This window comes from Castor canadensis, chromosome 9, assembly GCF_047511655.1.
Source record: "Castor canadensis chromosome 9, mCasCan1.hap1v2, whole genome shotgun sequence".
Classification (NCBI taxonomy): Eukaryota; Metazoa; Chordata; class Mammalia; order Rodentia; family Castoridae; genus Castor; species Castor canadensis.
Window position 1 is genome coordinate 12,471,858 of NC_133394.1, and position 13,445 is coordinate 12,485,302.

The following is a 13,445-nucleotide window of genomic DNA, read 5'->3' on the forward strand; positions in this document are numbered from 1 at the left end:
CTACTTATATATTCTTTCCCAGACATTAAATGATAAATGCTTTTTATCATTTAATAGCTTGTGTTGGAAATATTCCTGTATTAAAGCAATATTGATCTGGGTTATTCTGAGTAAATTAGGATGCCATGATTCATTTAACCATGCTCCTGTTGGTGAACAGTAGGCTGTTTAGCTCATAATTAACATGTGTCTGCCCATGTGCAGATGTAGGAGACTTTCTCTGAGTAGGGAAAGCCAAATTGCTTCCCCAGAGAGGCTGTAGCATTTCCAACATACATACTAATAGTTAATTGTACCTCTGGCAGCTCTTGATATTATATCTTGATACAATCAGTTTTAAAATTTTTTCTAATTTGGAGACTGTCTTTGGGGGAAGGGGTTGTTTTTTAAGAGATGGGGCCTTGCTGTGTTCCCCAGGCTATCCTCAAGCTTGTGATCCTCCTACTACTAAAACCTCACAAGTAGTTGGTGCACACCACTGTACCTCACTTGTCTTTTTGTTTTAATTTGCATGTTGCTGATCATTATAGAGTTTTGCCCTCTGTAGTGTTCATTATTGAGAAGGGAGAAACAAATGAGCAACCTGTTCTTTTCATTGATTTACTTATATTCTTTGTGATAATTCTATGGTGTATGCCTTCTACCAGTCATGCAATTTAAATTTGTGGAGTGGTTTATTTTACAGGGTTTTTAAATTTTTTATGTAGTCAAATCTGCCATTTTTATATTGTCTGGATTTTAGAAAGCGTTCACTCTAAAACTTGCCTGTTTTTTTTCTTCTAAATATTTCAGTTTTTTATTTTGCTTTTACCCTCTTATTCCTGCATGGCAATTGTGGTAATAAAAAAAAAAAAATCTTACCTACTTCCATTTTTTCCCAAATGAATAGCCAGTTGTTCCTATGGTATTTTTTAATAATTTATCCTTTTCTTATGCTGTACTGTACCACACTCTTTAAATCGCTCTAATGTTATAGTGTATTTTGATAACAGCTTTTTTGTTGTTAGTACTGGAGATTGAACTTACAGCCTTTCACTTGATAGACAGGCACTCTACCACTAGAGTGTGCGCACACACACACACACACACACACACACAGAGTTGTTTTTGGTTTTAGTTTGTTTCTCAGATAGGATCTTACCCTTTTACCAGGCTAGCCTCAAATAGCAATCTTCCTACCTCCCCAGGAGTTGGGACCACAGGCATTCATTATCCCACCCATCTTTTTTTTTGAGATAGGATTTCTATAACTTTTTTGCTGGGCTGGCCTGGACTGCAGTCCTCTGATTTTTTGTGCTTTCCTGCATAGCTGGGATCACAGACTCGAGCCACTGCACCCAGCCATTGGTTAAGATGGGGTCTCGGGAAGTTTTTGCCCAGGCTGGCCTCAAACTGCAATCCTCCCAATCTCCATCTCCCAAGAAGCTAGACTTACATGCTTGAGCCACTGTGCCTGGCCAAGAATAAGAATTTCTTAAATCACCTTCCTTTTTAGCTTTTTAAAAAATTTACCAGGGGAGGTGGTGCACCCCTGTAATCCCAGCACTTAGGAGGCTGAGGCAGGACGATGGCAAGTTTGAGGCCACCCTGGGCTATATAGTGTGACCCTGTCTGAAAACCCTTCTCCCCTCCCCGCAACAAAAGTGTATGTGTGTGTGTGTGTGTGTGTGTGTGTGTGTGTGTGTGTGTGTGTACATATAGAGATAAATCATATTTTGTTCTCTTTCAGTTTTAGAAGACAAGTGTTATCTTTAAATCTAAATGGGTGCAATTCATTAATGAAAAAATTACAGCATCTTTTTGCCTTTTTGGCTCATACACAGGTGAGTGTATCTGTATATAGTGACTGCACTGATAATAAACTTCACATTATACCAAACCTTTTTAACTGAAGAAATTATATCTTATATCTCACCCAAGACTGCAGAGTCAACTCAGAAATTCTTAAGAGATGTTGTCTAAACTACCTAGATAAAATCTAAAATATCTAGATCACAGGATGTACCCCACATTTTTATTTCTCCCCTGCTTCCCATCTTATAGAAGAATATGATGCAGACCTATAATTTTAAAATTATTACAAAAGAACATTACCTATCAAATAATCTCCTTCATGAAGAAATCATTTTAAATGCATCTTTCATAGTTTACAAATACTAAATTAAGATGTTTGCACAATAATGAGTAACTAAAATAATCTCACGAAGCCCAGGCTGCATCTTGCTCTATTTTCTCAAATACCCTTTCGTTAATGATTACAGATCTTTGTAGATCTGTTCATCTGTTAAGGCCTACAGCTTAAAATTTTTGTGATAATTTTTTATATCTAGAGATTAATTCAAGAAAATAAATTCATGCTAAATGGAAAAGGTCAAAGAATAAATATTCATTTAACAGACATTTATTGAAAGATACTATTTGCAGTCCCTAATGAGCATTCAAGGGGGGCAGTCCTGTGTTCAGGGAACTAATAGTTTAGGTTTTGACATATGCATATAAACAATATATATCATTTATCTATCACTTGTCATTTATCACGTTATTTTCTGGTTTTACTCTGGTGACCATTTTCTCGCAATGATCTAAAGGGTAGTAATTAGGGCTAGAAGACGAGGTTTACGGTTGATTTGAGCACCTTGTTTCCTGTCTACAAGCTAAGCGATAACTCGAGTATAATTTCTTAAATGGAAACAGTCAAACAGATTGAGGGATGATAGTGATGACTGAGTAGTAATATACTCAGATAATTTTATTATTCTTCATCTGGGAGAAATACATTAGCAAATTGAATATATGAGCACCAAAGGAAATGAAAACTGTCTCTTAGCTGGGTGGTGGTGTGCACACCTCTAATGCCAACATTTAGCAGCCTGAGGCAGGAGGATCACAGGAGTTAAGAGTCCCACTGTGGTGAGAACCTGACTCAAAACAAAAAATTCTCTTTGTTCTCTCCCCCCCATTGTTTGCTAATAATTTGATTACTGTACTCGTTTAATGAGTAGTCTATACTTACTATATTATACATACATGGGTGTGTATGTAAATATGCAGACTTTTTTTTTTTTTGACAGCACTGAGGTTCAAACAGAGGGCCTCATATACAGACATTATTGTATTAGTTGCTTTTACATAGCTGTGATCAAAATACCTGAGAGAACTACTTAAAGGAAGAACATTTATTTTGGCTCATGGTTTCAGAAGTGTCATTCCATCATGGCAGGGCTGATGCAGTGGAATGCAGCAGTTCACATCATGAGAGTCAGGAAGCAAGACAAGGACTAGAAGGGTCAGGGACAAGGATCTGCCCATAGTGACCTACTTCCTCCAGCTAAGTCTCACCTCCTGAAGTTTCCAGAACCTCCCCAAATAGCATACCAGCTAGAGAACAGGCCTTCAACAAATTATCCTATGGAGTAGGCTTTATATTCAAACCTAGCAATTAAACGTAGTATATTAACTTACTAAATCAGAGCTAATAGAAAAAAAATCTTAGGAGGGGTTTCTCTGCTCCCAAGAAAAGAAGAAAGAAATTAACAAGAGAACCTAATTAAAGTTTTGTCACAGTTGATACTTTCTCTGGTAAATCAACAAGGATTATTGTAGGCAGGTAGATTTCCCTAAACAATTCAAAAGTTCTTTTCTCTTACAATTAATAAAGCTTAGATTTACTGATCATTTAAATTTTTCTTGCCCTTGTGCTGTCTTTTATCTCTTAATCCTCAAAACCAATCTATCAGGTAATAATTGCTTTTTACAAAAAAGACAAGCTTAAATTGTCTGCTCAGGGTCATGAAAATAAGTAGGGGATTAGAATAGGAGTGAAATGGCTCTGAAGCCTGAGCTCAACCAGTATGCTAAACTTCCTTCCTTCAGAATGGGCTCTCGTGGCTCATGCTTGTAATCCTAGCTACTCAGGAGGCAAAGATCAGAAGGTCGAAGCCAGCCTAGGCAAATAGTTCTCGAGACCGTCTCTCAAAAAAGCACATCACAAAATAGAGCTGGCAGAGTGGCTCAAGATATAGACCCTGAGTCCAAACCCCAGTACTTCAAAAAAAAGAAAAAAAATGCTGAAAAACAACCTGAACTTGGATACAATTTTCCTAAACTGAGGAAGACTCCATTGGGATATTCCACATCTATTCACACTATCAAGAGAATTCCAAATTTTCAAATTATGGCTTGTCACGTACCTGATTAGTTCTGTCTCTGCAGAACATCTAGACGTGAACCTGGATGACGTCATAGCCCATGGTCAGCTGCAAGATTAAGCTGCCTCTAGAGAGGGAAAAGAAACCTAGCACAGTCTCTAACCGGTATGCTCATGTTCTGCTGATTTGTGACACGTCACTGATCAATAGGATGCTTAACTAAAGTAGGAATTCATGAATGTTCTTTCCCCTTATCACTTTATCATATATATAAACACATCTTTTTCAGATTTAGTTTCTTCAGAAAATTGTGGACTTAGATGACTATCTAAGCACAAGGCCCTGAGTTCAAACCCCAGTATCGTCCATTTGCCCCTCCTCCCCGCTGCCCCGGCCAAGAAAAAACAAACACAACAGAAAGCACGGGTAACTTCTATCGAGGGACAGTCCATGAGCATTCTGTCAAGAGTAGGGAGAACTGGGTTCTATTGTAATCTATCCTGCTGCTCGCTTAGCTATGTGACCCTGGATAAACACCGTAATTTCTGTAGATCTCTGAGAAGTTGTAACTAAAGATTACCTAAACTTAATTCTTAAATAGTTTCATCTGCCTCTCAGTTGCCTCCATGTCTCACACTTTGGAATAAAGCTTGAGTACAGCATAATTTTTGAGTAATCTTCATTAAACGTTACAAAGATCTAGTTGCTTGGTTTGTGCTATAAGAATCACTTCCTTATGTTTTCTTCATTGCTATCAAGAGGGAAGCATATGCACCTCGGCTATTCTTTGAAGCTTCCAGACCTCCATGGTTTACTCCTAGATCACAGCAAGACTGTTCGGAATACCTCAGGTTTCTGCTAGACAGGTAAAAAATATTTTTAAACCTACAATTCACATTAAGTCTTCTCATAAATGTTTATTTCTACTTTGTTTTGAGACTGTTCAAATGTTAATCATTAAAATACCCTATGTTTATTGGATATTTTTAAAGTTTTTTTTGTTTTTAATTTGGTTTCTTTTTTTAGATTTTTTTACTCTAGGCCAGCTGTTATCAAAGAATAATAGAAAGATTCCTAATGGTTCTGAAAATACTCAGGTCTTTCTTTTCAAACTACATAGCCATGGAAGGCCAGATTTTCTTCATACACTTCATCTTAAAAAAAAAAAAGACAACAGTAGATAGAATACAATGTAAAAATGCAGATGTAGCTATCTTCTATGAAGTCAGATACTTAAAATACTTGCAAAATGTAAAACAATGCCATTCTTTGCACGAATTTTTTTCATTTTAGAAAGTATAGGTTTTCATTTAAAAATGTAATGGCCTTATTATTTTTAAGGTATTAATATCTTTTCCTTTATTGTGCTGGGTGGGGGTACATTGTGGCATTTACACTCATAAACGTTCTTAACAAATACATCATATTTGAATTCACCCCCTCCACCAGTCTCCTTCATCCCCCCTCCCCTAACTCCTGGAACAGTTTCAACAGGTATCATTTTTGTATTTACTAAAGTGTATACACAGTATTTGCACTCTATTCATTCTCCTACTCCCTTTTCCTACCGCCTCCCCCAAGGTATTCATATTTTTAATGTAGTAAACAAAGTAGGTATAATCCACATAAATAAAAGTTCTTGGGTTCCTTCATTAATTTTCAGAAAATAAAGGGGCCCTGGGACCAGAAAGTTTGCAAGCCACTCCTTTAGACTACAGTATATAATGTATTAATGTATATTTGTAAGAGTTTGGTGTTACTATCTCCTTATCACTTAATTACAACAGAACCTCTTATCTTTGTATCTCTCTTTCTTTGCTCCCTTCTAGTAAAGTTGACTCGTAAAGTTAGTTGGGCCCAATTTGTGCAGCCTTCCCTCTTTGCTGCTAAAGATCTATTCAGTGGTTTCTTTGTGCCAGGTTTCTATGAGATGCCAACCAAAAATACATAAGACAGTTAAGGGACATATTTAATTAACTTTAATGCAATACATGCTATAAAATAGTAGGAAGAAAGTAAAATGAGAGTATAAGTAGTAATAACCCCTCACTCTTCTTCTACGTTCCTTATTCAATGTTCTTCTTCATTAAAAGAAGAGAACTTGCTGGGTATTGGCCTATGCCTGCAATCGTAGCTACTTGGGAGGCTGAGATGGGGAAGATTGTGGTTCGAGGCCTGCCCGGGCAAGTAGTTCTTGAGACTCCCATCTCCAAAATAACCAGAGTAAAATGGGCAAGAGGTGTTACTCAAGCAGTAGAGCACCTGCTTTGCAAGTGAGAAACCCTGAGTTCAAACCCCAATCCCACCAAAAAAAAGAGGAAGAAACTTGTTTTTTTTTTAAATGCAGCATTTTACTTTGTAGAAATAATTTATTTATATAAGCTACCAATATTTTTAAGTAGAAATGGAATTTAAACTTAAGTGAAGTAGCTATATAATGATATACTCTCCTACAGGCTTCATGAAGAAGAAAAGATCCTGAAAGTTCAGTCCTCACACAAGCCCTCTGAAAGTCTGGGGTGCAGTGAAACTTCTTTACAGGAAGTAGCCAGTAAGGCAGCTGTACTAACAGAGACTCCTTGCACAAGTGAGGGTGAGAAGACTTTAATAGAAAAAATGTTTGGAGGGAAAATACGGACTCACATATGTTGCTTGAACTGTAGGAGTACATCACAAAAGGTGGAAGCTTTTACAGATCTTTCATTGGCCTTTTGTCCTTCCCCTGCTACAGAAGACATGTCTTTCCAAGCTGCAGCACCATTACCCCGTGCACAAGATGGTGGTTTAGTGGGAGCTAGTGTACCTGGGCCTTCAGAAGAACCAGTCATTTATAATCCAGCAACAGCTGCCTTTGTCTGTGACTCGGTTATGAGTGAAAAAACAAGCAGTCTTCCTGATGAGTTTCATTGTATTGAAAACACTTCTGTCCCTAATGAATCTGCCAAGGTTCTTGTCAATAAAGATGTACGTCAGAAACCAGGAGGTGAAACTACACCTTCAGTAACTGACTTACTAAATTATTTTTTGGCTCCAGAGATTCTTACTGGTGATAACCAATATTATTGTGAAAACTGTGCCTCTCTGCAGAATGCTGAGAAAACTATGCAAATCACGGAGGAACCTGAATACCTTATTCTTACTCTCCTGAGATTTTCATATGATCAGAAGTATCATGTGAGAAGAAAAATTTTAGACAATGTGTCACTGCCACTGGTTTTGGAATTGCCAGTTAAAAGAACTACTTCCTTGTCTTCATTATCAGAAAATTGGTCTGTCGATGTTGACCTCACTGATGTTAGTGAGAACCTTGCTAAAAAATTAAAGCCTTCTGGGACTGAAGAACCTTTCTGCCCAAAATTGGTGCCCTACCAATTAAGTTCTGTTGTTGTTCACTCTGGTATATCCTCTGAAAGTGGGCATTACTATTCTTATGCTAGAAATATCACAGGTACAGAGTCTTCATACCAGATGTGCCACCAGTCTGAAACTCTGGCATTATCACCCTCTCAGAGTCATTTACAAGGCAAAGATAGTCCTAGTGCAATTATTGAACAGGATTTGGAAAATAAGGAAATGTCAAAAGAATGGTTTTTATTTAATGACAGCAGAGTGACATTTACTTCATTTCAATCAGTCCAGAAAATTACGAGTAGGTTTCCGAAGGACACAGCTTATGTGCTTTTATATAAGAAACAGAACAGCACTAATAGCTTAAGTGGTAGCAATCCAACCAATGGACTCTGGATAAATGGAGACCCACCTCTACAGAAAGAACTTATGGATGCTATAACAAAAGACAATAAACTATATTTACAGGTAAGGTGGAAATGTAAGCTTAATTATTTGTGAAAAATGTTAAACAGATGAGTTAACCCTGACAAGTGGAGGTGGTTAATTGGGTGCCTTAATTTGAAAATCCAGCTATACGTTTTCAAAGAATTCTGATGCTTGAGTCTGGACTTACATGAAATGAGCTCAATGTATGTAATTAAATTGTCATACTTTTCTCATGTTGCACATTGATTATGACAAGTATCAGATGCAATATAGAAGACCTTATTTGTTTCTAATGACAAAAGATGTGCTTAGATAGTTTTTAACTGCAAAAGATGTTTCTAGTTAGGAAAGATGATTATAAAATCATGCCATGACAGAAATAAGTATAATAAAATGGAATTATCCTCCCTGTTCCTGCTCAGACCCACCCACCAGGGGAAAAACTGCTAAATTTAGTGCTGATTCCTGCAAGTTCTTTGTATAAACATCTTACAGACTCTGCCTTTTTTGACATTCAGATGGATAAAAAGATAGACTATGTAAAGAAAGGATAGTTGCAACTCTTTGAGGATCTGAGCAGTAAACCCAAGGAAATAACAGGACAATCAGCACATAAAAGCTATGAGATAAAGGTATCATATGAGGTGAACTTACTCATGAATATACTTTTTTCAAGAAGTTGAAATTTGATTTACTTTATAGTTAGGAAAGGTCTTGCTGAAAGTATTTTTCTTTCAAACCTGCCAACTTTGTTATCAACAAAAAAGACCAGCAGTAAACTGTAGGTGAAATTGTAGGAAAGGAAATTGAATATAATTGGATAGTTCAGGTGATTTTTATGAGTTTAAATGAGTAAGTTTCTAAAAATTTTGTGCTTTGCCTGTAATCCTAGCTACTTGGGAGGCTGAGATCAGGAAGAGCTCTGTTCAGGCTAGCTGGCGCAAAATGTTGGAGAGGCTCAGCTAATGTGGGAAGCGTAAAACAGAATCACCATCCAGGCTAGCCTGAACAAAAATTGAGACCCTATCTCCAAAATAACTAGGGAAAAAAGGACTGGAGGCATGGCTCAAGCTGTAGAACACTTGCCTGGCAAGTGAGTGCAAACCCAGTACCACTACAAAAAAAAAGAAAGAAAGAAATGGATATAGAAAAACTAAGAAAAGAAATAGACCATTATAGTGCTGATTTTTTTAGATGTTAAAAGTTTTCTCAAAAGCTTTCAAATTCATTGGCTTATGAAATAGTGAGACATGATTCATTTTTAAAGGAATGTAACAGTGTTCTAGAGTGACACAAAACCAATGAACTTCACAGAAAAAAATAGAAATTAGAATAACTTTTAGAACTGATTTACTACCAAAGACTAACACCCAGTTGGATGGATTTTTATCCAGGGAATAGAAATAGAATGTATTGAATGTTCACATCCTTCTGGCATGGTATCATATGAGCATTTGTTATTAGTTATCATGACTGTTAAAGATTGTAGAGGTATAATGAGAGGGAGAGGATTAGATTGACATAGATAATTTCTGTGATACAAAATATACACAGTGAGGCTCATTGCAATTTTGACCTTTAGAAATATGCAGAAGATTATCTATGATTGGGTAGGATATTGTATTTATTAAATGAGAGACATGGGTTTTGAATTATTGCTACTATTGTTAGATTTTTTTTTTTTTGGCGGCACTGGGGTTTGAACCCAGGGCCTCACACTTGCTAGGTAGGCACTCTACTACTTGAGCCACTCTGCCAGCCCAAGACATGGGTTTTGAAAGACAAGAAACTGCTCGATGGTTGGAGTGCCAAGCTACCTATATCACTCCTAAATCTCAATACTTTTCCCATTTAACTGTCTTGCCATTTACCCCATCACATCACACAGTGTTTGAGCATGAAGAGCCATTCTTGCCACCATTGCCTTAGAATCCAGTTTTACACCTTGCCTAATGAATTTACCATTATTCATACTGGCAACTTTTGAAGCTAATTACCTTACAGTGTTCTGATATTAGATCATTAATATTTATTGATCACCTGATAGATGCCTGGCACATAGATGAATGTGACTCCCGATAAAAGTTCTAATAATCAGGTAGTGAACTGTTCTAAGTACTACTGAAGAGAGAAACTGTTTTACTTATCAGTGAGGTCTGCCATTGTTTACTAAGAGTAACCTTAGGAGAGGATAGAAAAATTCAGTAACCTTTACTGTTACCACCCACTTCCAAAACAGTCCCAGTTGATAGAGTAGATAATCTATCCTGATAACCTTTTCATTCTACGTTCTGTATAGCAGAAAGAAATTCATTCCTATTATATTACAGAGCTTTGCAGGGGCTATAATATTTTCTGTAGAAAAGTTGTGTGTTTTAGGGGTTTCAGTATCCTCTGTTGTAAAGTGAGACATTGAAATAGAATGGTTTTTAGAATCTGTTATTCTCTGGAGTTGTATGAAGATTTTGTTCTCTGCCTTGTTTGCTCCAGAGATAATTATATGCTGCAGTAGGATTTGGTATGGGTTGATGTTGATATCTTTAAACTATTGAGATTTGAAGGATTCATATTAAGGATGAAGGCAGTTTTAGAATATTTACATATATGATATATCCATCTGTTGTTGTTAGCATTCAGTTTCACAAAAATTATTTTTAATTTTAGGAACAAGAATTGAATGCTCGAGCCCGGGCCCTACAAACTGCATCTGCCTCCTGTTCATTTCGGCCCAATGGATTTGATGATAATGACCCACCAGGAAGCTGTGGACCAACTGGTGGAGGAGGTGGAGGAGGATTTAATACAGTTGGCAGACTTGTGTTTTGATCCTGAGAGAGTCCAAAGTGCACCTGGTCACAAAACATCCAATACTATGACTGTTAAAATGTCAGACTGTAACAAATAATCAGATCTATCTTCTATTTTTCTTTTCATTAGACCCTTATACTTTAAGAAAACACACTCAGTGCTTGTTTTTATTTTCTTGACAATACATTTATTAACAAACAGCATCATGGGAAAAAAATCTACCTCTTAAAAATCCATTTGCATTTATGGTTAAACATGCTTGACCAAAAATGTTTAGAGGAAAAAAATGTTCCTGATCCCTAATTAAGCTGCATTAAATTTGGTAGAAGCATTTAAATTGTCTAGAACAAAAAGAAATGTCATTTAGCATTCTTTATAAAAGATGCTAGAGATAAAAGAATATTGTCTTTTAAAAGAAGAAAATTCTTTATTTCTGGTATACTTACCCCATTATTAAATCCAAATCTTTGAAAATACTAGAGATGATTCAGTCTCTAATGAAGGCAATAATATCACATTTATAAGCCCTCGTACTTTTCAGGTTTCTGTTTAGTGCTGGCTTCAGTATCACTGTATCTGCATTACAGATGTTTTAAAGAAGGATTATTTATACTTAAGTGCTGAGTTGATTTTAAGAAAGGTGCATGATCCTGTAGGCGCAGTGTTTTTACCTGAAAATTACTAACTTTGTAGTATTTCTAATTGTTCAAGGGTTTTAAAATTCTATTTCAGGGAGTATATCTTGTGTGTGTGTTGAAGGAGGTGAGTTCTGTATGTGCCTTGCAGTACTGTAATTCAAAACTAGGAATCTTTGGCTGCAGAAAGTTTTTTAAAAAATGAAATGTGAGGAAGTAATTTTTGTGCTAACATTAAAATTGTCACTTTTTGAAAGGTATCAGATTTTCCAGAAGTAAAATCCAAATGGTTCTAAATCAATAAGTGTGATAGTAATTTTTTAACTCTTGGAAAATGAACTCAAATTAAATGAACCTAGTTGAGTAAAAAATCTTTTTGATTTGTTATTTAACCCTCAAAACATTAAACACTGATAACATACTTTTAGAGCTGTATATTTGGATTTTTTTTTTTTTTTTGCTTCTTTGAGTCATATATTTACTCAGTTGTTTCTATTTCATAGTTTCAGATAAAATGTTAAAATGACAGACCTACCATCCCACTTTGTTTTTGCCAGGAAACTGGAAACAGGTCATTTCTCCAGGGTCTTGATTATATAGTATTCAAGAGTTACCCCAAATACCCTCCTTCCTGAAAATTTTAACTTACCCATAGCCTTGCATTGTTCTGAAGATTGTTCCCATATTTATTTTGAAAACATTTTAAGGAAATAATGTTCTTTGGTGATTTGGGGTTTATCTTTTTCCCAAGCTTTTGTGACAGTGGTTAAAAACAACTCCTCATCTTTATTCCACTACTTTCCACTCCTAACCTTTCTCCAGTCAGTGGGAACATTAGGGAAATGGATTGGATTCAAAACTGGAGCTGCTTTGCAAAATTAATCAAGATTCATCTTCCCCATAAACTCTCATCCTAATGGTGATTTTTCTGAGTTACCCTATGTGTTCTGCTATCCACTGGCTATCAACTTGTAATCAGATTATATTAGTTTTAGCGTTTATTGAAATTGATGAATTCTCTTAATACTTGGGTTAATATCAGACTTAAGATGCTTCTAAGAACTTCCCTGATGACAGTATACTCTCACAGTTCTATCTATGAATATCAAGTATTTCCAAGGTTTTATATGTCAAGATAGTATTATTGAAGCCAAGCATGGTGATACGCACCAACAATCCAAGTTATTTGAGAGGTGGAGACAGTAGGATCTCGGTCGATGCCATCCTGGGAGAAGTTAGGAAGACCATGTTTCAAAAACAAAATGCAAGCAAAGGTGCTGTGGATATGCCTCAACTGGTAAAAAGTAAATAAGCAAATATATGTGTATTGAATTTTCAAAACGATAGATTAAATTCTAGTTGTATAATACTGAGACCCTCAAATTACAACTTGATACCAATGCCAAATACTTGAAGTTGAAGCTATTAAGATTAAAAATACAGTAATGCTAATTGTTTGCTGAATTTAAAATATTTGTAACCTGAGTAAGAAGCTTTACTCTAAAACTATCCAACTAAAGTTTTTTTAATAAGGTAGTAATTTGAATTGCTCTGGTGTTCACACGTTTATGATTTAATTGCTCTCATTTGTCATGTTAGCTCTTTTCCTTCTCCTATAGTTCTAACCTGTGTACTTTGCTTCTGTAAACGTTGTTATGAAACCTGGTTGAAGCCTGACTGGTCTGCTATTGCTGTTTCCCTGTAGTTCATTCCAAAGTAATCAGTTTAGATGAAGTTGCCCACTGCTGCCAAAGAGACCACAAACAAAGATGAAATGCTGAAACTCTGAGCCTATTTCTTTGAAAGGTGTTTGTTGATAAATTGAGAAACATAGTAGTAATTCTAGAGAGATATACAAAGAAAGAAACTATATAACGTGATCTTGCCAGCCCTTGTACGTCCACTGGCCGGTGCTTATACGCTCTAACTCATGATACATACCAGGGTAGAGGAAGAGGTCTGGCTCATTTTCTGTTCAAGCGTCTTACCGCTGCCACTCTTCCAGCCAAATAATCAGGGAAACAGGGCAGCTATAGGACTATAGATCCCTGGCTTTTTCTTCATACCGTAAGGAGCC

At 36.3% G+C, this 13,445-nt stretch overlaps 1 protein-coding gene across 2 annotated transcripts in view; it reads left to right on the forward strand.

The window, feature by feature from the left end:
- Usp38 (ubiquitin specific peptidase 38) overlaps positions 1–11,789 on the forward strand; it is a 32,176-nt gene extending 20,387 nt beyond the window's left edge. For both annotated transcript variants that reach the window (XM_020174682.2, XM_074041205.1), the window contains 4 exons: positions 1,730–1,823; positions 4,908–5,014; positions 6,605–7,964; positions 10,590–11,789. In XM_020174682.2, coding sequence (XP_020030271.1) covers positions 1,730–1,823; positions 4,908–5,014; positions 6,605–7,964; positions 10,590–10,751 — 1,723 coding nt within the window. In that variant the 3' untranslated portion in view covers positions 10,752–11,789. The remainder of the gene's footprint in view (positions 1–1,729; positions 1,824–4,907; positions 5,015–6,604; positions 7,965–10,589) is intronic.
- The last annotated feature ends 1,656 nt before the right edge of the window (positions 11,790–13,445 follow it).